Source organism: Schistocerca nitens, chromosome 2 (assembly GCF_023898315.1).
Source record: "Schistocerca nitens isolate TAMUIC-IGC-003100 chromosome 2, iqSchNite1.1, whole genome shotgun sequence".
In the NCBI taxonomy this organism is placed as follows: Eukaryota; Metazoa; Arthropoda; class Insecta; order Orthoptera; family Acrididae; genus Schistocerca; species Schistocerca nitens.
In genome coordinates, this window is record NC_064615.1 from 78,765,502 (window position 1) to 78,791,628 (window position 26,127).

General features: G+C 35.9%; 1 protein-coding gene across 1 annotated transcript in view; it reads right to left on the reverse strand.

Annotated features, from left to right (window-relative positions):
* Positions 1-1,800: 1,800 nt before the first annotated feature.
* Positions 1,801-26,127, reverse strand: part of LOC126235756 (sodium-independent sulfate anion transporter) — a 136,582-nt gene continuing 112,255 nt past the window's right edge. Inside the window, exons 8-12 of the mRNA XM_049944555.1 lie at positions 8,006-8,146; positions 7,669-7,814; positions 7,032-7,205; positions 6,798-6,948; positions 1,801-1,994 (exon numbers count right to left, since the gene is read on the reverse strand). Coding sequence (XP_049800512.1) covers positions 1,861-1,994; positions 6,798-6,948; positions 7,032-7,205; positions 7,669-7,814; positions 8,006-8,146 — 746 coding nt within the window. The 3' untranslated portion in view covers positions 1,801-1,860. The remainder of the gene's footprint in view (positions 1,995-6,797; positions 6,949-7,031; positions 7,206-7,668; positions 7,815-8,005; positions 8,147-26,127) is intronic.

Consider the following 26,127-nt stretch of genomic DNA (forward strand, 5'->3'; position numbering starts at 1 on the left):
ATAGAGTTCTGCAACAGCATGTCTACAACTGCACTGTGTTGCAAATTAATGACCATGTTTAACAAGACTTCACCTGCCAGACAATTCTTTTACAAGAGGTTACAGAAAATTAGAAACAAGATGTCTTTGTAAAGGCAGATATATCAGGCCAGCTGTGACTCACACAGATGTGACATAAGGGTAGACTGAATTGGACTATAGACTGGGCATATATCATGCAGTTAATGATTCACACATTGAACATTTGTGAACATGACACAATGAACTTCTTGAGTCACTGTTTTTATTCATATATCTAAAAACAAAGATGATGTGACTTACCGAACGAAAGTGCTGGCAGGTCGATAGACACACAAACAAACACAAACATACACACAAAATTCAAGCTTTCGCAACAAACGGTTGCTTCATCAGGAAAGAGGGAAGGAGAGGGAAAGACGAAAGGATGTGGGTTTTAAGGGAGAGGGTAAGGAGTCATTTGAAATTCACCCTGTGGCTAAACATGCCTTGGTGCACAGCCAGTACATCTTGACACAGTGTTACACCATCTGGGTTATCTGGATACTTCCCACTAACACCAACCTGTCAGAACTCCGGAGATGGGAACTTGTCCTTCAGTATATTCTCTCTTCTTGTTATCCACCAGGCCTCAACCTCTGCTAATTTCAAGTTGCCGCCGCTCATACCTCACCTGTCTTTCAACAACATCTTTGCCTCTTTACTTCCGCCTTGACTGACATCTCTGCCCAAACACTTTGCCTTGACAAATGTCTGCTTGTGTCTGTGTATGTGTGGATGGATATGTATGTGTGTGCGCGAGTGTATACCTGTCCTTTTTTCCCCCTAAGGTAAGTCTTTCCACTCCCGGGATTGGAATGACTCCTTACCCTCTCCCTTAAAACTCACATCCTTTCGTCTTTCCCTCTCCTTCCCTCTTTCCTGATGAAGCAACCGTTGGTTGTGAAAGCTAGAATTTTGTGTGTATGTTTGTGTTTGTTTGTGTGTCTATCGACCTGCCAGCGCTTTTGTTTGGTAAGTCTCATCATCTTTGTTTTTAGATACATCTTTGTTTTTAGATATATTTTTCCCATGTGGAATGTTTCCCTCTATTATATTCATGTTTTTATTCATATAATTATATAACGCCTTACCTCAATACAAACATTTTAACAAGTCACTTGTAAGGGTCTAGATAATTTTGAATAACCCTGAACTGTAGAATGATCATCAATACACTACTAGCATGGGAAGAGCAACTGAGATATGTCTGTGTGTGTTATGATTAGTTCAATCTTGTCTTAACATTCCCAGTGGGAGTGATCTGTAAGTGGCTGTAGTATATTCCTAGATTACTCATAAGTTCTATGAAGTTTGATTAAATATTTTTGATAATTTGCAGCATTTTCCAGCTTGTTGAAGATATTGCCCAGCATAATGGTAAATGGTGGAGTTGGGTATCAATCATTAAGGATTGCTAGCATTGCTGCACAAAACAGCAACATGCATAAAATTTTGTAATCGCCCATTTCAATGTAGAGTAAAGCCGAATTTGGCAATTATACTCCACGATTTTTAAGTCTCTCACGTGACTCTTCTGTATTTGCTGAAAAACAGAAAAATTCCAGAGAAGCCCATCTTGAAAAAAAAGTACTGAAGAGCAGTAAGGAATGCATTGCCTACATTAAATAGTCAGCCACAAGGGTAGAGGACATATCATAGCAGAACTGCCGGAAACGGCCATACGAGGGTAAAAATGAAAAACATATATATTTGTATATTTTCTTTATAAATAGTTTATTATCAAAAGAACAACCACAAAACATTTAATAGAGTTAATAAATAGCCACTATGAGTGTTGGTTTAAGAGAATCTTCTTGCTGGCAGTTCGGGTGGAACATTAATTTTGGTGTCAACTTTGCTGGTAACCAAATCATCCATTTCCAGTTTCGCTCCTAACATCGGTAGATTTTCTGATTTGCCTGATTCTTTCTCACCTGAAAGAAAAATAAATCTTCATTTTAAAGGTGGTGATCTTATCAATAGTTCAGACTTACAGCCAACCAAGAAAGATTGTGTCACTTAATGCATCTTACTTTTCTATGGTTGAATGTTAGAGCTTCCTAGCTTATAATGTATTTCTGTTAAAAGAAACATAATTTGAGGAAGAAATTTCTGAGGATGTACGTCTGGAGTACAGCATTGTATGGTAGTGAAACATGGACTGTGGGAAACCGGAACAGAAGAGAATCGAAGCATTTGAGATGTGGTGCTATAGACGAATGTTGAAAATTAGGTGGACTGATAAGGTAAGGAATGAGGAGATTCTACACAGAATCGGAGAGGAAAGGAATATGTGGAAAACACTGATAAGGAGAAGGGACAGGATGATAGGACATCTGCTAAGACATGAGGGAATGACTTCCATGGTACTACAGGGACCTGTAGAGGGCAAAAATTGTAGAGGAAGACAGAGATTAGAATACGTCAAGCAAATAATTGAGGACGTAGGTTGCAAGTGGTACTCTGAGATGAAGAGGTTAGCACAGGAAAGGAATTCGTGGCGGGCCGCATCAAACCAGTCAGTAGACTGATGGAAAAAAAAAAAAAAAGTAATTAATAAACTGTCATGATCCAATAAATGAGGACAACAAAAGAAATCAAGAGAAAGTAGAAAGCTTCTGGGATTCACTGGAACCTGAACTATCAAAGGTTCCATTGAAGAATGTTAAAATTTTACTAGGGGACATCACTGCACAAATTCAAAAAAAGAGAAAGCTCAGCAAAACTGGTGAAGAGTATCCAGTACACAAAAGGGCAAATAAAAATGGGTAATACTAATAGATTTATACAGAGGCTTCAACCTCAAATTGATGTCCATAAATTTTAAGAAACTGCCAAGAAAACAGAAAACTTGGTAATCACCTAATACAAACCTAGTAGAATTTCAGATTGCCTATGTAGCTATATCTTTTAACAGTCAAAAAGAAATTAAAGTTAGAAAGGGTGCAAATATAGTAACAGATCACTGTCTAACCACAATAAAAATGAAAGTTATTCCACAAACAAGGAGTCCAAGGCAAGGTCATAGGATTCCTAAAACTGATACTGAAGCTTTTAAAACAAAGAAACAACAATTTCAGCAATGACATGATGGAATGGACAGTGTGAAAAAGCATTATTGCTTAGAAAACATGTCTGATATAAATAATACTCTAACAAAAGAAGTGAAGACTGCACCTGCTTTAAACAACAAAAGTGTCAAACATAAAAAATGATAAAGGCAGTCAAAAGGAACTTTGAAGCAAACCAGCTATCACTAATTGAGGAAGACTTGCAAAAGAACAACACCAGCAAGTTCTGTAAAAGTTTTAAACAAATTCTCCAAACTTACTGACCACCTAATTTGGACTTCAAAAATGAAGATGGAAAATTAACCCTGAACAACTGCATAGAACTTTTTTGCATGAAGCTTGTGCAAACTGTAGTTTCTCATGAATTGCTTATTTTCCTCCTGATCTCTTTCCTTTTCTAATTGTTTATTTCTCTCCAGATCTTGTTCCTTTTTTAATTTCAGTTGACCAATCTTGCATGTTGAGCATGTATCTGGATAAGGGGTTTCAAATGGCAAATTAAATCAGTGATACAAAATATGTTTGTACTTCAATAAACAGCAAGTAGGAGGGCCTGATGATTCCCTTTTTTATGTAAATGTTTCCTTACTTTGATTATATTCAGCTTGAACAGTAAATATCCTCTTTTGGAATTTTTCTGTGAGAAGTGGCTCTCTTTACTCCTATATGTTTCGATATCATTCTTTATAGCTTGAGCAACTTCATTATTTTAGTAGTGCTGCCATCTCCCCCTTGATGTTCATTTGGTAACTTATCTCTTACATGAAATTTTGTGGCCAAATTTGAGAGTCTGTCCTTGGATGTTGATTGAAATGTTGCAGCACATACAAGTACTGTCTGACCATTTTTCTTCCTTATGCTGTACTTTATTGAAACAGTACTTTTTCTTTTTGGTTCTTTCCTGATGTTTCTGTATTTTTGTGATGTGATTCCCATGTATTTTAGTAACAATATATCCTGGACCATCATCAGAAGTGAGATCAGCTGCTATCTATTCTTTTCTTCCTGAAACTTTTGGATTCACTGGTATGTCTGGTAACCTATGTGAACAGTCAGTAGCTGGCATTTCCTTGTTCTTGTTGGACTTCCCAGATGCTTTCTGTCTTGTCTTGGGGTTCTTACCACCTCAGAACTCAATTACATGTATGCCATTTTCTGAATCACTTGTATTAACCCCCATTTTACAGTTTACCAGCCTACTCTTTTACTGCAGACTTCTCCCTAACAAAGCTGGCTCAAACTGAACAATAATCAGGAGTTAATGTTGTTATGTAAACCTCTAAATTCCTGGAGGCAAGTGCCTGTCTACAGTTTATGTTCCTTTTTTTTCTTTCAGAAAACTCTCTCACATTATCATTGGCAATCATGTTCCACATTGTTACTGAAGTCCTACATTGTAACTGATATCCTACATTGTTATTCTCCCTTCAGGTCTCCCAGAAGCAAAGTACAGTTTGCGTTTATCAATTTTTCTTTTAACCAGCTAAGAGCAAATATCAGTTTTTACAAAAACTCATAGTTTTCAACACCCTATAACAATGGTATTATTGTATTTTGACCATACCATTCCAAGAGGCCATACATAGCAACAATCTTGATTTGTAACTACAAAAATCTGAATTCTGAAAAATTGAGCATTTATCATCTTTTGAAAAAACACTCCTCATTTTCTTTCTCACAGTCAGTTTAAAATGATATATTTCCTATGACCATCTGAATGTTTGTTAGCAAATGGGTCATGAGCGTTTTGTGATTTTTGGTTAACACATTTCCCATCTGAATGTTCACTAGAGTATCATATAAAAATTAGAAGTACATTTGTCAAGAACTTTCTGAGATTTTTGGTAACAACTTAAAACAACAACTTGTCTTTATATAATACTATTGATTTGTAGACTTTTCAACTAACATTGGAAGATTGGAGCTGACAATAAATCCTGAGAGGAGTGATGCTTGGAGAGTGATTAGCTGAAAATAATTAAAGACCCACTCTGTTAATGCAGCAGGAATGGCATCAAAGAATCAAGGAGAGTAGAAAGAGTTGAAAGAGCATTCACCACATTAACAACTGGTAGGGATCATGTACAAGTATTAATCAAAAAGTAAGAGAAATTTTTTAATTTTGCATGCTTTATACATCCAATTTTCAAATTTTTATAACTTTTTTAAAATTTTGTTGATATGTTCACATCTTCAACTTTTTTGAACATTTAGATTATTTTTGACAACTGAAAAGGTTATACATGTTTTCACTGCTTGGCGAATTATTACTTTCAAAGATGGATCAAAGAATTTACATTAAATTTTGATTGAAAACTGGAACAAACTGCTACTTTTGGCAAATCTGATATGATTAAGACAAGAGTATATGAGATGCATAAACATTTCAAAGGGGGTTGAGTAGATGTTGAAGACAATGACCACCCCAGATGCCCTACCACATCAATTACTGGCAACAACATGGAAGGAGTAAAGAAAATGGTTCTGGAAAATCACCAGCTCACCATCAGAGAGGTTGCAGATGATGTCAGCATATACTTTGGCTCATGCCAAACAATTTTTTGTATGTTTTGGGCATGAAAAGTGTAGCAGCAAAATTTGTTCCGAAATTGCTGAATCTCGACCAAAAATGATGTCACACAGACATCGCTCAGGAACTGCTGAATGCAGTCGACAACAATCTACAACTTCAAAAGATGGTTAGAAAGAGTTACAAAACATGTGTATATAGGTATGACATCAAAACTGAGGACCAGTAGTCCCAATGGAAACTGCCTGAGGGGTCAAGGCCAAAAAAATCAACAAGTTCGATCACATGTGAAGGTTCTTTTCATTGTTTTCTTCAATTACAATGGGATAGCACATCATGAGCTCCTATCTTATGTTCATATGGTCAATAAGGTATATTACATGAAAGATATGTGCATTTCCATAAATCAGTCCAAAGAAAATGACAAGAACAGTGGCAAAACCATTCATGGAAATTGCATCATGATAATGCCCCTGCTCACACCTCAATGCTTGTTCATGATTTTTAGTAAAAAAAACAAAATCATTATGTTGTCGCAGCCACTGTATTGGACAAGGCCCCTGAGACTTCTTTCTATTCCCGAGGCTGAAGAGAACCATGAAAGGACATTGTTTTGCCACCATTTATGAGATAAAAACAGAATTGCTGGAGAAGCTGAATACCAAACAAAAAGTGAGTTTCAGAAGTTCTTCCAAGATTGGAAAAAGTGCAAGCATAAGCATATTAGATCTGAAGGGTACTACTTTAAAGGGGACAAAGTCGATGTTGATGAATAAATGAAGATTCTTTCAGGAAAACAAAATTCCCGTTACTTTCTGATCACACCTCATACGGTAGCAGATTAAACAAATATATTACTTACATTGTATATTTCATTCCTATTGTAAAACATAGCCCATGGTGGCTCTGCTATGATGTGGATAATTTCTTCTGGTAAGTTAGGTATGCTATTTAAATATAATGCTTATGAAGTCTGAAACACATTTAAAACTGGCACTGATGTAGATCTACATCATACTGTAACAAAGCTTTAGTTCATGGTAGTGTGCCTTTGATCAACCTACATTAATAATGTAAAATCAACTAAGATTAATTTTGCTCAGTTATCTGCATTTATTTACTGCTGATGTACGTACCATATAGAAGATCAAAGACTTCTTCCTCATTTTTACAGTGTTTAATTTCTACATTTGCTCCACCAAATGTTAAAAGAACAATGGGCCTTACATTCATAAATACTAAAGGTTGTCGTCTTCTTTCAAAATCAGCAACAAGTATTTTTATTCCCTGTAGAATAAATAATTTAACATTATTTTATTAAACAGGCAATGGCCAGAAACTAATCCCAAAAGTGAAATATGTAAGTCTACCATAGCTGTAGAATAGTCGGTTCCCTTAATGGAGGCAAAATCTACCACAACTGGCAGCAGACTTTCCCCATCACTCATTGCAGCAGTGTTTATCTCAGCTGTCAGATACTCAACAGCAGCATAATACAGACCCATGTCTGGGCTCACCAGCAAGTACTCATCACCATTGGAAAACTGCAATGTAAAAACCTTTTAGTGTACATTTTGTTACAATGAAATTCAGTTAAACAACTTGTCATCTGGGAGATCTACAAAAATACTAAGCAATATGTTATTTATTTTATTTTTTCTTGAGAATGTATGGGCCACTCTTTAAGCACCAGGCTAAAAAGCTGTAGTATTGGGTTTCACTCATGGTCATGTAAACCATGAAATCATAGGGGAAAATATGAAATTTTAGCCATATGTATGCCCAACAATCAAACATTTGTGATACGTTAAAAGCCAATTTCTTCCTGCAAACCAATATATTGCAACAAGGTGCAATTAGTCATGTGGGTGGATTTAGATGTATATTACACAGTAAAGTACATAATTATATGTTCGCTAAAAAGAAACTAACTGCCACTTGTGAATTCAAACTAGTAAAATATTCTTCTACTAAGCTTTGTGTGCTTCACTATGCATAATTTTTTACCTTGTGGCGATTTATGTTTATTGTTGGTCTTGCCCACAGAAATAACAAATGTGCCATATCAACAGCAATGCCAGAAATTAATCCAACTTCAACTCCACTCATCAGACTGATGAAGAATGTAGCAACCATCACAAAAAAATCCCATTCTGAAAAATTGCACAAGATATTACATGTAAAAATCATAGTACTTAAGCATGTTTATAAAACTGTCATAAAAATACAAAGCTAATCAATTCTTTTAATAAAATCTATTAACTATTTGATCTAATTATACATAATTATATGATGTAAAAAGAAGCATCAGTAATGGAAATAATTTACATTAATTGTTACTTACTTTTTGATCTCCATAATGGCATAATTGCATGAAATTCTATCATGAACATGACAGCAGCTATAAGAACAGCTGCAATGGTTGCTCTTGGTATATATCGGAAATATGGTGTAAGGAAAGTCAGTGCCAGCAGTATAATAGTACCTGCAACAGAAAAATTTCAGTAACAAATTAGTATCCCACATTGCAAAGTCTCTCATAACTTGTGTCAGCAGATATGCTGCAAGTACTTAACAGTGCTCTAAATTTCATAATTACTGCATCCTTATCTGAAAAAAATTCTCAAAACAATCTAAAAACTTCCAACATTAAGCTACTATAATTGAAGAACAGTGAGACATACTTCTTCATACTAAGTCCCATGAATGTTGATTCTTTAATGGATTTCTTAATTTGTAATTCTGTTGCCTATAAAATAAATATACATCCATTGTGGAAATGAGGAAATTTTCAATTTGTCATTGTAACAGAATATTGGCTGGGAAGATTTTATAACAGCCAAATTGCAGTCTTTACTATCTACCTTTTAAATGTCCCATTTTTTGTTTTAATGTTTGTAGTAATTCTAGTTGTTTTATCATTTTGGCATCTATGTATAAGAAATTTTTGCTAACTAATTTTGATAACAAATACCGATCATAGAAATAGGCTGAATTTAGCACCACCAAATTGTTCTGTTGCTACATTGTAACATGCCACTCTTTTCTCCAAGGCTTCTCACTTTGAAAGTGAAGACAGGTAGTGTAATGTTATCATACAAGCATTTTACTTAAAAAAGCTTTAGTGCACTAATTACTGCTTTCCTAACCAAATTATAGTAATCTGTCATAGACTGCACATCCACAAACTTACAAGTTTTGTAGTATGTGCTCTCGTATGGCAATCATCAAGTGATTTACTTCAGTACAATTTATTTATCCATATCCAGACAGTTTTTGGGATTTTTTAAACTCCAAGTCATTAGAAATAATATGTTTCCTGATTACTATTGTTTTGAACTGGTCTTATACATTCCTTTTGGGAATGGTGACAATACCACCCAAAACTGCAGTGTCACAGAAAAACTCTCCTATAATATGACATAAACTATTTCAAGAAAGAAATCTAGGACTAGGCTAAATTTGTCTAATGTAAAATTTGGCTAGTAGCATTTGTACATAAAATGCAAGTAATTATGCTCTCCATCTTCATCTGTTAACAGAACAAAAAGGATATTTAGCACATGGTGCCGAAAACTATTTCCATTATTCACTGACTCCTAAATTATATGCAGATGATCAGCATTAATAGGTTTCATAACTGAGTGAATTGTTTCATTTTATGCAGGCAAGGAATACTGTTAAATTTCTCACAAAATTTTACAGATACAATATATTAATATGATAATGCAAAATACCATGTAAAATGCTTTAGGTATAAATCAGTGTTGAAAAAATTTTGAAATCCACCCAATGCAACACTGAGAGAACTTGATAATAATGAAATAAATAATCTACCCATGTTTTTCAGTACATTAGGCTCAGCTGATCTCCTAAATACCATTAATTGCTTGATGAGTAAATTTTCAGCTGGTGTTGATGATATACTGGATTATATTATCAAGATATCAGCAAGGCACATGCTCTTTCCTTTGCTGCATATCTGCCATTCATCGTTATCAAGTGGGGTCTTTCCAAAGCAGCTAAAAACAACAAAAACAGTTCACCTATATGAAAATGGTGTCAGCCTTATATGGGTAACTATACCCACATCTGTCATCAAGAGTGTGTATAACAACATTTCATAACAACTGTCAGTTATCATAAACCAATATTTTGAACAAGGATGTTTTCCAAATGTATTAAAATACGCTGAGATAAAACCATTATTCAAAATGTGATTAACAGAAGACATGGGGAATTACTGCCTATCTCTCTCCTGCTGGTACTGTGTTTGAAAAGATTCCAGCAAAACAAATTCAGAAATTACCTACTATAAAAACCATAATTTTTAAAAGCCAATTCAGATTCTGACAAGGAAAAATCACTGTAAATGCAGTTCAATTTGTTTACTCAAAAGATATGCTCCCCATTAGATAATGGCAGAAAGGTCACAGGAATATTCTGTGATCTGACAAAAGCTTTCAATTTGATAACACTTCCTTACTTCTATGTGAATTACATATATACAGAATCACCAACACTGTTTTACTTGATAGATAGGAAACAATAGTAATCATAATTTCAAATTGAAAAAATTACACCTCAAACTGGAAAACAATTGGTCAAGGAATCTCGCAGGGTTTGATGTTTATTTGTTTATTTATTTTGAAATGTCTGCTTGTGTCTGTGTACGTGCGGATGGACATGTGTATGTGTGTGTGTGCGAGTGTATACCTCTCCTTTTTTCCCCCTAAGGTAAGTCTTTCCACTCCTGGGATTGGAATGACTCCTTACCCTCTCCCTTAAAACCCACATCCTTTAGTTTTTCCCTCTCCTGCCCCCTTTCCTCATGAAGCAACCATTGGTTGCAAAAGCTTGAATTTTGTGTGTATGTTTGTGTTTGTTTGTGTGTCTATCAACATGCCAGCGCTTTCGTTTGGTAAGTTACACCATCTTTGTTTTTAGATATGTTTATTTATTTATTTAGATCCCATAAATCCCATACATAAAAAACCCTCTTGCATGAGAATATATGCATATAAGACACCTACACTTCATCTGGTATAGACAAAATTACATTTAAAAAAGTTAAAATGAAGGTGGACCTAAATAGCAACATAAAAGACATAGTAATGTTAACAATGATTCTGACTACTGTAATGCATAAGAGTACATCAGATTTAATTAAAAGAAAAAATCAATTAGAGTTAACACAAGTGAAATTTTCTTCAACTGAATAAAATTAGATAGTGTTTGAGCTGTTGTTTAAATTTGTGAAGTTCACGGACAAGTGATTTCAGTGATGGTGTGATAGCATTGAACACATTCCAGCTCATGTAATGGACCTCTTTTTGTACAATACTAAGGTTTTTAATTCATAATGGGGGGGTCCATATTCTTCCTGGTATTGTGAGTATGCTATGAATCATTGGTTGCTCATTTTCACCAGTGAAACATAACAAGGAATAGATATATTGACATGTAGTTGTCAGTATCCCTAATTTTCTAAAAAGGTTTCTACAAGAGTGTCTAGGTGGGACTCCGCTCATTATCCTTATAACTCTCTTCTGGGCAATGAACATTTTTTTCATCAGTGGCTGATAACACCAGAAAACTATTCCATACAACAATAGTGGATGGAAGTAACTAAAATAAGCAGAATTTGTGGTGTCTCAGTCACTGACAGTGGAAATAATACAAATAGCGAATGTTGCTGAACTGAGTTTTTTTAGAAGTTGTAAAATATGTTCAGACTGTTTTAGATTGCTGTCAATGTGTACACCCAGGAACTTGAATGACTCGACTTCTAGTAAGTCACTAACATTACATTTAATACTTAACTGATCTTCCACTTTTTTACTTACTTGGAAATGAACAATCTGGCTCTTATTAACATTTAGTGATAACCCATTATTTTGAAACCAATTAAGTACATCATTAAAGACAATAACAAAGCGAAATAAAGGTAATTTGTAACACTGAGGATACACCAGAAGTAAACCACATGAAATTCTTAAAAGTAACTTTTGATAAAAATTTAAATTAGAAGATACGCATTAGCTGCTTTGCAAACAAACTTAACAGCCTAGCTTCTGCACTGTACATTGTGTCAAGTGCCAAAAGCACAGTAATCACAGAGATAGTCTTTCTATTTTGCTTTGAGTCAGTTATTCATTCTGATAATCTTCTGGAGAAATTTGGCAAATGTCACAAGACTTCTAGTACTTAAAAAAAAGAAGAAAGAAAAAAAGAAAGAAAGAAAAACATTAGGAACATGTGTGTTGCAAAATAATGGTCATCATATTGCTCACTGTTAAAAAATCTTAAAATACTATCTATACCTTCCTTTTACATATGAAGTATTGTTGTTCTTATATAAAAATAAACATACATTTTGTAGTGCCTCAAGAATTGCAGTGTAAGTTCTAGAGACACTCAGCTTTCCACCGTCTCAAACACTCAATATTTTAAGTAAGAGGGTGAGAGAGTGGAGATGTGTCTACCTCGCCGCCGGTTTTTGTGTATGCAGGATGGATATGTATCAGGAAAGTACCATAGATGTTGTATGTCCAGTTCAAGGAGCAAGCACGCTCTATTCTTTGACTGTATTGTTGTGAACAAATGAATTATGTATTGAACTAAAGACATTTACATTGGATTTTCTGGTGTTGGACTTGCGAGAAGCAAGAACTGGTTTTGTAGTAGTTATTAAACCACACATATTTTAATTATATCTGCTAGTATCTAATGGTCCAAGACTGGGATGTCTCATGAGAGTTGAACGCTTATGTGAAACTTGCAAAGTATAAATACAGGGCGAAATATCCAGAGAAGTGGAAGTGAACAAGGGACTTAGACAGGGTGACAATATATCCTCATTGCTATTCAACCTTTGCCTAGAAAAAGTCATAAGTCAGATAGAGTTAAATAAAGGAGGAACCTTCTTTAATCGTACACTGCAGTACCTAGCCTATGCCGATGATGTGGCATTACTCGCACAAAACACTGCTGTGCTAGGTGAAGCCTATCAACAACTAGGGAAAGGTGCAAGGTAACTTGGCCTGGCAGTCAATGTCAAAAAGACCAAGTGTATGGCAATGACCAACCAACAAAACCTACCAAATCTCAGGATAGCCGACAGGGAGTTTGAAAAGGTGAGAGACTTCAAGTACCTTGGGTTGAATATCACTGAGACAAATGACATTGGCAGTAAGGTGAAAGCCAGGATAGCAGCAGGTAACAGATGCTACTTTGTCACATTACCCTTGCTCAGGAGTTCGCTGCTATCACGAAAATCCAAAATCCTCATTTACAAAAAAAAAATTATAAGACCAGTTGTTATGTATGGTGCCAAAACATGGGCCATGACTGTAAATGAGGAAAGGATCATTAGCATTTGGGAGAGAAAGGTGCTACATAAAATAAATGGCCCAATATATGATCAAGAAGGATGGCACATTCATACGAATGCAGGACTACGACACCTTTTTGAAGAACCTGACATTGTCACTAGCATTAAAATAAGAAACTGCAGTGGGCAGGGCATATGGTGAAAATGGAAGAAGACAGAGCATGTAAGAAGATTTCTGATGGCCCAGCTGGAAGCAGATGGCGGAGGGGATATCCCAGAAAGAGATGGGTAGATGGAGTTGAAGAAGACATGAAAAAGCTGGGTGTCAGAGGATGGAGGTGGAAAGCCATGGATTGGATAGAATGGCAGGATATTGTGATGCAGTCCAAGGCCCTTCGAGTGCTGTAGAGCCAAGGAGTAAGTAAGTAAGTATGAAAATATAACACAGTTGAACAAAAGTATCCTGAGAGTACAGAATCATTTCAAGAGTAGAAAAGAAGTCTATTTTGAAATTCCTTTAACCAGCTATAGTCTTCATAGAAGAAGAGTTTGTGAAGGTCAATGCAGCTGTCTGACCTGAGAAGAAGATCGGCTGCCACAATACGTGAGTCAACTGTGAGAGACGCATGAGTCTTGCACCCCAGTACCATATTGTCTCCTGTTGTCCAAAAACCATCAGAACATGGTGACGTAAGTGACAGGACATGAAAAAAATGGGGATTTGAAAACAGAAAAGGAAAGATGATGTTAGACGTTGCCATAGCAACCAAGCATAACAAGATACGAGAACTGTTTCCTGAAATTGTATTGAGTCCAATGAACAAATGGAAGAAAGTTGTGAGTGCAACGCTGTAAAAGACATGAGAAAGTAATGGCGGAGAAAACTGGAGAGAAGACCTCAACTTTTTGACTAAGGACATAGGGTGTGGAGGGTAAGCAGTCTTCACACACGTACATCATGTGCTGATGCAGTAACCAGCCACCAATGCTGACTGCACCAGCTGCGGATCACCAGTGCTGACTCCAAGTCCACTCGCTGAAACCTACGTCCGATGCCACCGGCGCCAGTGCTGTCCACCAGCACTGATTACACATCTGCTCACCAATGCAGCTAGAACTCTACGCTGGGTGAGCGAAAAACAATAAATTTTTGGTAAAGTTATAGTTATTGTACTCAGTGGTGAATTTTCTTTAGATGATTACTAGGTCTAAGATCAATAAAACTATGGATCAGGAACAACAACATGGAACAACTTCAGAGCCAGCCATGGCTGGGGAAGTTGAGAGGGGAGTGCCAGACTGGGCAGAGTTAGTACAGTTAAGAAGTGCCACTTTACGTAAAAACTAGAAGCACAAAGTGCAGCTGCAAATGCACAAACTGCAACTTTGAGTGAAAAATTAAATGCATAGAGTGCAAACCCAACCACTTTAAAACAAGAACTAAATGCTAGATTAGATGACCCAAGTGCTAAGTTAGATGATCAAAGAACAGATTCAAATGCTCAGAATGAAGCTCTATGAAAAGAAATAGGTTTAGTACATTGCAGTTTAAATGCGCAGAGTGAAACCTTGAACAGTCAAGCAGCAAATACTGCTTTGTTAAAGACTAAAGTTGACACTCTTAATGATACGGTAGAAAATCTGAAGTTAGATTTAAAGAGTGAACTCACTAGTTCTTTGAATACTCACATTAATCAACTATTTACTGAATTTAACCAGAGACAGGATGAACAATTTCAGGACTTAACTAAAAAATTAGGCTTTGATATTGAAGATAAATGTAATAATGTAGAATCTGAATTTAGTGGAACGTTAAAATTTTGTGAAAATGGATGTAATGTTAAAGTTAATTCTGTAAGACAGGAAATGAATATCTTGAGAGAGAGCACAGATTGATCCAAGGAATTAATATCAATTATGCAATCGAAAATTCCAGGTGTTAGTATACAAGCTGTTACTACACAAGATGTCAGTTCGCGAGTAAATAATGTAGAACAAAATTTCAAAGAAAAAATAGTCAACTTTGACATTATAATTGTAAGTAGTCTGGCGGAACCTTTTGAGCTAATTATAGATTTCCGAGAGTATAATCTCCAGAAATGTTGCGGCTGTTGCTTTTTCCAAACCTAATGATACTAACAAGGTTATAGAAAACTTGGGCGAGGAATTCAGACTTGTCCATGACAAGGTAGAAAACAGAATAACTTTATCTGATGTAGTGTTGTGTAGTAAAGTAGTGATTGTTTTGTTGTGGGTAGACTTTCACACAAAATTTAACAAAAAGTACTGGTTCGCATTTGCTCAAGTGAGGTTAATATCAAATCCATGGGATCTGGGCAGAATCACATCTGTCCCTCAGGGACATTAACATTCTGTGTTAACAGGTAGAGTCACGTCTGTCTCCGAGGGATGTTAATGTTCTTTGTTAACGGGAGGAGTGACAACCGTCGGATCCCTAGTTGTTTTCAGTGTTTCTTCAAACTTAGTTTTCCTGCACCGAATTCCCTTCAAATCTTAAACTATTCTGTAATCTATTCCTGAATTCTTAAACTATCCTATAATTATAGTACGTAGGAAATTGGATGTGACTACAAGATTAAGACCAATTTAAGAGAATCACAGATGAACAGTGATCTCTAGACATGAAATGAAATGAATAAAATTTTATTTGAGTGAAAAGTATAATATCATGGTGTTATTCAAACAAAGTGATATCTGAATGGAATACTTCATGTGTGTATGAAATATAGTGTAAAGTGAATGACTAAACAGCTACATTATCGTAGTGTATAATTTTCTATTTTTATAGAATATTTTATACCTTTTGTGCGATGTAATGTAAAGGGGAGGGTTTATATCATCTTTGGAAGGAGTGGGTAGTGTAAGTACAAGCACGACTAACACTAATCACACATTTGCCATTCCATAGGTGTTGCTAAGATTTTTCTTTGGGGGCTTCAAAGGTGAAGGTGAGAATGTCCACTGTGTAGGAGATGTTTAACATAATAACTCCTCCAGCTTGTCACTCAAGTACCAGTGAAGTACGGATCCTGGGGAAAGAGGGGTCCCTATCTTTGGGGCTATCTTCTTCCTCTTCTTCGATCTTAGCAACCAGTTCTACTTTTTCCTTTCTTACTTCTCATTTGAGTACCGGTCTATCTTTCCCTCTTTCCATATGCATATACTTCTATCATCTTATTGTGTCTGTGTATGTGTGGATGGATAGGTGTGTGTGTGCGAGTGTATACCTGTCCTTTTTTCCCCCTAAGGTAAGTCTTTCCGCTCCCGGGATTGGAATGACTCCTTACCCTCTCCCTTAAAACCCACATCCTCTCGTCTTTCCCTCTCCTTCCCTCTTTCCTGATGAAGCAACCATTTGTTGCGAAAGCTTGAATTTTGTGTGTATGTTTGTGTTTGTTTGTGTGTCTATCGACCTGCCAGCACTTTTGTTTGGTAAGTCACATCATCTTTGTTTTTAGATATACATACATACAAAGATATACTTAAGCACAGACAGAAGAATTATGAATTAGGAACCTGAACGATGTCATAAATGCCAAGGGATGTAGGGGAATAAAGATATATGTACATCTGAGTAGATGCACATATTGCACTGTTGATATGTGACGGTTCTGCATCATTAATTTTTGTCGCTCTCAAATATATATTTACATGTACCATGCTAGTCCTTTGACAAAAGACATAGTATCTACTGGGAGTTAGTAAATACAGGTAGACATAGCATCTACTATGTGTGGGCGTGATATCCGTCTATATAATAGGAGTGGGGAGTGAAACAGGACTCTAGGGTATTAGAGGGAGTATTGAAAAGTGGAGTTAAGGTGTAAAGTAGATTTGTAATTTTGCCAGAGGATATTTAAGAATAGTATACATAAAAATGTATGCTAGGGCGATGAACCAGGAGGCCTATGCAGGAAGGATATGGAGGGCACACTCGACATTTATTGGATGAGAAAAAGGGTGGATAGGCAGACCTATGAAAGGCTGACCTATACTGCGCAGACAGGGCAACAAGAAAGGGACTGACCTGTACCATAGCAGGATAGGAATAAGAACGGGGCGTACCTACCAAAATGGAAGGAGAAACTGTACTCCTAGGATCAACCCTGGGTAAGATATAGGTACTGTTCCTAAAGGGAAAAAGGGCAGTATTGTGACAGAAGTCACACGTTTAAAGGGATGAGTCTGGTAAGTTTGAATTCTATGCATCAATAGCCTTATTAAGTTTCAGGTTTACAAATGTCCCACAAAGGAACACTTTTATTCTACCCAGAGTTTCCCCAGATTATAATAAGTAATGAATAAGTATATACTTTAGAAAAGTAGTACGGGAAGTAAGAACAAAGCAGTAGAGTATTCATGAGTTATGTACACCTGGAATTTATGATTGGAAGAGGAATAGAAAACATAGATTTGGCACTCATGAATTTTTGGAGATTGAAAACAGCTAACTCCAACATGGATTGAGAGGGTCATGTATTATAATTGTGGTAAAATATGCACGGTTATTAGTAGAAAGAGAGGCACTGTTAAAAGATAAAGAATTATTTTGTGTAATTGTGCATAATGAATATAAATAAAATATCGTGAGTTCGAGCTAAGGGGAGGGATATGTAGTGCCTCGAGAATTTCAGTGTAAGTTCTAGGGACACTCGGCTTTCCAACATCTTGAATACCCAATATTTTAAGTAAGAGGGTGAGAGAGTGGAGATGTGTCTACCTCGCCGCCGGTTTTTGTGTGTGCAGGATGGATGTATATTGGGAAAATACTGCAACAGTGATTGTCAATCGGCACGGACAAGTGTTTGCAGCACATGCCATAAAAGCTGTAAGTCCAGTTCAAGGAGCAAGCATGCTCTATTCTTTGACTGTATTGTTGTGAACAAATGAATTATGTATTGAACTAAAGACATTTACATTGGATCTTCTGGTGTTGGACTTGCGAGAAGCAAGAACTGGTTTCGTAGTGGTTATTAAACCATACATATTGTAATTGTATCTGTTAGTATCTAATGGTCCAAGACAGGGTTGACTCGTGAGAGTTGAATGCTTTTGTGAAACTTGTGAAGTTGATTTATTGCGGGGATGAAAATATAAGAGTTGAACAAAGTATCCTGAGAGTGCAGAATCATTTCAGGAGTAGAAAAGGAGTCTATTTTGAAATTCCTTTAACCAGCTATAGTCTTTGGAGAAGAAGAGTTTGTGAAAATCGATGCAGCCATCTGACCTGAGAAGAAGATTGGCTGCACACAATACGGGCGTCAACTGCGAGAGACGTGTGAGTCTTGCACCCCAGTACCGTACTGTCTCCTGTCGTCGAGAGACCATTAGAATTTAACTCTTTCCATTTTGACCATAACTGCAGCACTCACCACAGAGATAATTTTAAACTACCAACACACCATTTAAAACTCTATGCCCAAACACCACAGTATATGGGGTTAAAAATGTACAATAAAATAAAAGGCAGTAACATATTTTACATGGAGTTAGTTACACTTACTCTATACCTGTTAGGTGGAAAAGTGTTACTATTCAATTGAAGAATTCCTTGAGGACAGTTTTACAGTTTAAACAAGGAAATTATACATTTCCTTTTGTATACTGGAAACAACAGTATCTAATTGTGTAGCAAATGGGTGAAAAAATAATGTAAAAATCCAGATACATCTCCACTACATCAAATCAATATTGATTTGAAATTGTGTGTTATGAGATAAATAAATTTATCTGTGCCTATACTATTACTGTCAGGGTTTCCAAAAATTATTGAAAAAGGGTTCCTTTTGAAACTGACTACAAACTTCAGCCATAACACTCAACTGAAATATCTACCTTCAACCAGATAAGCTGTCTTACATGCAGTGGACAATTACACTAATATCTCAGTGTTATTCTTATACCTAATAAGGTATTTGATGTGATTGATCATTCTGTGCTCCTGAGAAGGCTTAAACGATATCGTGTAAGTGGCTTGCCAAATGAGTCAATTACATTGTATTCAGAATATCAGTTTCAGGTAACAGAAATAAAGTACATGGAAGGAAATGAACACCAGGTACACCTCTCTGAGCTATGTGTATCGAGCCATAGTGCCCCACAGGGCTCAACATTTGGTCCACTTCTCTCTTGGCACTCATAAATAATTTCCCATTACACGATAGGAATCCAGAGCCACTACTATTTGCAGGTGATTTCAGTCTAATGATCAAAGGGAATAATGAAGAACATCTTATTGCATCTGCAAAAGATATTACAAAACAAGTGTCTGAGTGGTTTATGAGACACGGACAAATAGCAAATCCCGAGAAAACTATATTCATGAATTTCCATAGAAATCAAAACAAAAATGCAGCACAACCAATATTATGTATGGATAAACAAAACATTAGTACTGCTCCTGAAACTAAAGTTCTTGGGATTCATATTCACAAAAATCTTAAATGGAGTTCTCATATTGCATCCCTAAATTCAAAACTAGCAGAAACAAGCTATGTAAGAATTCTTTGCACTGACACTATTGCTAAAATAATTAGGGCCATATACATTGCTCATGAGCTTTCAGGGCTGAGGTGCAATATCATTTTCTGGCAAAATGTACACCAGGCCAAAACAGTAAGAATATTGAAACAAGCAAGCAGCAGAAAACCACACAATCATTTCTTTAAAGGTCTCTAAGTCTTTATCTTTCCTAAATCTAAATATTGAAAGTAGTGCTGCTTGTCAAAAAAGTATAGGCTATTAGGAAAGAAAACTTTTTTACTCAAAACAAAATTGCCCATGATTACAGTACCAGGTAAAACAGTAACATACATACTAGTCTTTGCAACACCATATTGTGTGGAAAAGTTGTGTATCATACAGGAACAAAATAATACAACTTATTACGCAAACACATAAAATCTCTTTATGAACTGCAGACATTTAAAAAAAATCGTTGATGTACTACCTACTGAAAAACTGCCTTCACTATACTTCTCAGTACCTCATGCATGAAAACACGTAATTCATACTTTCAATTGTAGAAATAAGTGGTAAATATATGGTGTGTATACAACTTTGTAGATATTCATTATATGGATTCAAATATTGTAAATAATTAAATGATATTTATCTGTAAATTGTAAAACCAACAGGTAAAAAGACCAATATCTGGGGTATGATATATGTGTATGAAAAACAGATTTATAAGGTCAAATAAATAATTAGATAAATAAATGTTCGCAGTTTTTACTAGTGAACACAGAAAACTGACAAGCTCATCATAAACTTACATTATGCACACATAAGTTTCGAGTCATCAACTTTAGTATATAGGCTACCTCAAAGCAAAATAAACTAAACTAAAGCAACAAAAAAATAATTGTAGTGTGTCATTTACTGTCATGAAATATGAGAACTTGGCATGCTATATGATTTACAGACATTGTTCAAGATTGGATGTAGACTTCTTTTCAGTTACGTGTGCCATCAATGCTGGATATCAGTTTTTAGATCTCCAGAACAATTTTCTCTTACCACTATTATACCTCAACTTATGCATTCATTGTTGTGGGCTTCAGTTCAAAAAATGGTTTGATGCAGCTTTTCTCCTGCATAACTACTGCAACCTACATCCATCTGAACATACCCACAGTTGTCAAGTCTTGGCCTCCCAAACTTTCTTCCATTGCCAGAATGACAATTCCTCATTGACTCAGGGTGTGTCCTATCAACCGATCCATTTTTTTAGTCAAGCTGTGCCGTAAATTTATTTTCACCCACTATAACTTGGTACTGTCTTATTAGATATTCAATCTAACCATCTTATCTTCAGCATTCTTCTGTAACAACATGCTTCCAAAGCTTCTATTCTGTTTATCATCATTCAAAGCTACACTCTAGACAAATACCTTTAGATAAGACGTCTTAACACTGAAATTTATATTAGATATTAACAAAGTCATCTTTTTCAGAAAAGTTTTTCTTCCTATTGCCAGTCTGCATTTTATATCCTTTCTAACTTCAGCTATTGTCAGTTACTTTGCTACCTGATTAGCAAACATCATCAACTACAGTATTTTTAAAATCTCATTTCTTAATCTAATTTCCTCAGCATTACCTGAATTAATTGTTTTACACTCCATTACTTCCAGTTCTCTTCTAGTTATGTATATCTTTTAAACTCTTTTCAAGATATTATCCATTCCATTTGTGACAAAATTTTCCTTGGTTTTCTTTACTGTTTGTTCAGCATATGGTTTGAATATATGTTTCACTCCCTCCTCCACTACTACTTCCATTTCACATCCTTCAACTCTTATAACCATACTGTAAAATTGTACATAACATTTTGCTCCTTCTATTTTGTTCCTGCAACAATGTCAAAAGCTTTAATTCTTTATAGGATGCATTAAAATACTCTATGTTCCATGAACACCAGAGATACTTGCAAAAGTGCTGGTATAAATCTAGCTGCAGACTAGAACAACTGCTCTAAAGAGAAATGAGCAAGATTTTGACCTGCAGAATAAATGTTTACATTTTTTTGTCATCTTTCTTCTGACTGGTTTGATGTGGCTCTACTGTTGTACATTCCTCTTAAGTCTTGTTGAATTTCTTCTTCTGGCCCCCGTTGTTCTTGATGATTGTTAGAATTTTGTACAACTGTCAAGTGGTTGTACATGACCCAGATGATATTAATTTTCACTTAATTCATATTTATTGTTGATAAACATTTTAGATGATCAGCCTGCATTGTATGGCCTATTTCAATACATCACCATGGGTGAGTAAGCTAAGTAGGCTGTTATTAGCCTAGCGAACATTAACAAGTTGCTTTGAATGTAACTTTAAATATTTACTCCTGGATACTGACTGACTGATACTGACCATTAAATTTTGATTACACAATACTCACTGACTGATAACATAGTGACTGTTCTAGCTGAAAACGACTGACTTAGAAATGTACTTGTTGACCACCTGACACAGACTGACTGTGGCTTATTGCGCAACGCTTATTAATACTTGAAAAATTACAGAAATTACCATATTTTAAAATATAAACTTATTTCATTTTGGATATTACATTAAAGGACAAAAAATTAAATGATACAGTACGAAGATACAACAGCAAGTGAAGATACAATAGCAAGCTTTACTCCTTCGTAACGGTGTAAATGATAGGTGATATTTTATGAGAGGAAAATTTTTATGTACACTGGGATTTCCAGAGCCCACCAAGAGTGTTCTGAAAGCTTAAATTTTATAATTTTTATAATTAACAAACTAACACTGAGTTGTTGACAGGTACATGTAAATGAGAAAGAAAACTTGCTAGCTTTTGGAAGAAATCCTTTGATGATGCAGAGCAGAAATACACACACACACACACACACACACAAAACACTGTGTCACCTAGACACACAATGCTGGGATTGTAGTGCGGCACTGACAATGAAATAGATCGAGCACTCCACCCTAGAAGAAAAGTGTCCGAAAATACACAACAACAACAACAACAACAACAACCGTCGGCTGGAAAAGTTTTTCTTCCATTTATTCATAACATCACAGACTGTATTGGGAAAGTTTTGGCCAAGTTTCAAGTGGAGACAATCTTTTGACCTACCAAGAAAATTAGTGAAAGTTTAAGATTGGTGAAAGACGCACAACACCCCTTAGCTGCCCCAGGTGTGTATAAAATTCCGTGTAGCTTTGGCATGGTTTATATTGGAACAACTAAAAGGAGTGTTAATACCCACCTAACGGAACGCAAAAGGAACTGTAGATTGGGACAAATTGACAAATCAGCTGTAGCGGAACACGTTTTCAAAGACAGTGATCACGAAATAAAATTTAGTGAGACAAACGTGACAGCTAGGACCTCATATTATTATACCAGCATGTATAGAGAAGCTATAAGTGCTGGTAGGTAGACACAATAAAAAACACACAAACACACACACAAATTTCAAGCTTTCGCAACCCAAGGTTGCTTCATCAGGAAAGAGGGAAGGAGAGGGAAAGACGAAAGGATGTGGGTTTAAGGGAGAGGGTAAGGAGTCATTCCAATCCCGGGAGCGGAAAGACTTACCTTAGGGGGAAAAAAAGACAGGTATACACTCACACACACTCACACAAGCAGACATATGTAAAGGCAAAGAGGTTGGGCAGAGATGTCAGTCGAGGCAGAAGTACAGGGGCAAAGATGTTGTTGAATGACAAGTGATGTACGAGGGGCGGCAACTTGAAATTAGGGGAGGTTGAGGCCTGGTGGGTAGTGGGAAGAGAGAATATAGTGAAGGGCAAGTTCCCATCTCTGGAGTTCTGATAGGTTAGTGTCAGTGGGAAGTATCCAGATTACCTGGACAGTGTAACACTGTGCCAAGAGGTGCTGGCCATGCACCAAGGCATGTTTAGCCACAGGGTGATCCTCATTACCAACAAACACTGTCTGCCTGTGTCCGTTCATGCGAATGGACAGTTTGTTGCTGGTCATTCCCACATAGAAGGCTTCACAGTGTAGGCAGGTCAGTTGGTAAATCACATGGGTGCTTTCACACGTGGCTCTGCCTTTGATCGTGTACAGGATTACAGGACTGGAGTAGGTGGTGGTGGGAGGGTGCATGGGACAGGTTTTACACCTGGGGCGGTTACAAGGGTAGGAGCCGGAGGGTAGGGAAGGTGGTTTGGGGATTTCATAGGGATGAACCAAGAGGTTCAACTCCTCAAATTAAGAAGATTTACTCATAAAAATTATGTTTAGGCACACCAATCATGTTATCAGCATCAGTAATTCAGAAAGTATGTTGCAAACAATAATGTTTTATCAATTTCAGCAAGCATAACAAAGGGACTTTTTTAACTGTTGTATGCCATTCCAGAAATGAGATAAATAAAAGAAAAATTACCATATTGTCAGTAATGGAATAATGACATCTGGGTGGATCCAGCTCGTTCTGTTACATCACCCCCATTGGGTTATATGGATAAATAATGAAAATATTTAACTGGATAATCCATTGTAAAAACAACAGTAGCTACTCACCAACATTTCACAAGCTGTGTTTAAGACATACATTTTAAAATGAACTACCATGATGACATACAATAAACTTCTTGCAATAACCTAAATTTAAATAGTAAATGTAAAGATGATCATTGTTCAACAATACATAATTACAAATTTTCAAGAAATGCAAATGTCAACATGTAAGTTACAAAATGTTACCAAGAATTAAATTTTTTTTTGGGAAAGTATTTTTACCAATTTTTGAAATAACTTTTAGATTCTCCACAGTGTTCCACATTAACCTTAAAATGTATTTTATACAACTATTGTCCACCCTGATAGCTGAGTGGTCAGCATGGCAGATTGCAGTCCTACAGGCCCGGGTTCGATTCCTGACTGGGTCGTAGATTTTCTCTGCTCAGGGACTGGGGGTTGTGTTGTCTTCACCATTATTTCATCCCCATCTGGCACGCAGGTCGCCCAATGTGGCATCGAATGTAATAAGACTTGCACCAAGGCGGCCGGACCTGCCCAGCAAGGGGCCTCCTGACTCATTTCCATTTATACAACTATCCAACAAAATTTCACTTTCCACCTGTTTACTCACTGCATCCTGAAATTCTGCAAAAAGGGGCTCCTATTTTTATTTCAACTCCCACCCAGCCTCTATTAGTTCTTTTTGAGGATCCTTTATGGTTCCTTATAGCAATGCACTTACATTTCTCAATGTCCATATTGGTGAATATAAGGAAAACAATGACCAAAGAAACATTTATCAGTAATCAATACACTAAATGTAAAATATACCTGAAAGACAAAGTTCCTACTCCAGACAAATAGTAGTCATAATTTTAAAATCTTTAACATAAATATCAAATTAATTAGATGGATGCTACCCCTGTGGTCCAACTGATCCTGAGACCAAAGTAGTACTTCATTTTCAACTTTTCATTACTTAAAGATTGCTGAATTTCTGTTATTGATTTCTGTCAGGATTTTTCTACAGTTTTGGTATTTAATGAAGTTCACAACATGACTTTTTTCCTAGTTCATTACTACTTCAAATCATTAGTACAAAAAACATTAATTACACATATTTTATAAGAGGCAAGCTTATCAGTATCTTGAAAACAAATTCTGCAGCAGTATGTTTCTAATGAACTTTCATATAATTTAAGATTTCACTGAGCATTTAAAATAATTTTATTTTATACTTTAATTACAATTATTATTGGAAACTATTAAATTGTTTTTAATCTCAGTGCCAAAACTTTTACACGGATTGTCAAATTACTACCTCAAACTGCATAGATATTTTATAGAGCAAAATCAATACTTTTCATAGATAGTCATATTTTATTTCTTATGAAAGTTTGTTGTGCCATCTAATTCTTTACTTACAACTTGTTAACTAATGGAGTGAATTCACAAAAATTAACTACTGCAAAGACAGGATCCTTAACTGGTGTCCTAACCATCACTGCATTACAAGATTCTTCTCATATTTTTTATTACTCACTTCATTATTACATCTTTACCACTTCATTACCTCATATTCTTCATTATATTTTGTCACTTCACTACTTCATTACTATTCCATTAAATACTTCATCATTACTATATTATTACTTTATTAAATCCCTGCTTTGCCTTGACAGATATGGGGATTAGTGATCATAAGTTCATTGCAGCGATATTGACCACTGTAACAAACAAATCTATCAAAAGTAAATGCAAAATATATCTATTTTTTAAAAAAAAAAAAAGACAGGTAAAAATTTGCGTGACATCTCACTAAGAGACAGTCTCCACCCCCTCCCAACTAACCATGTAAGTGTACACCAGATGTGGTTTGAATTCAGGGAAATAGGCAGCTGCGAGATTCATACTGAATAAATTAACAAAAGATGGTATTGATCCCCCCCTTCCCCCATGGTACACAAAATAGGCCAGAACACTTTTGCACAAGGTATGGAAAAAGCATGCCAAATTTAAAAGAATGCAACATCTCCAAGATTGGCAATGTTTTACAGAAACTCAAAACTTAGTGTGGACTTCAATGTGAGATGCTTTTAACAGTTTACACAATGAAACTCTGTCTCAAAACCTGACAGAA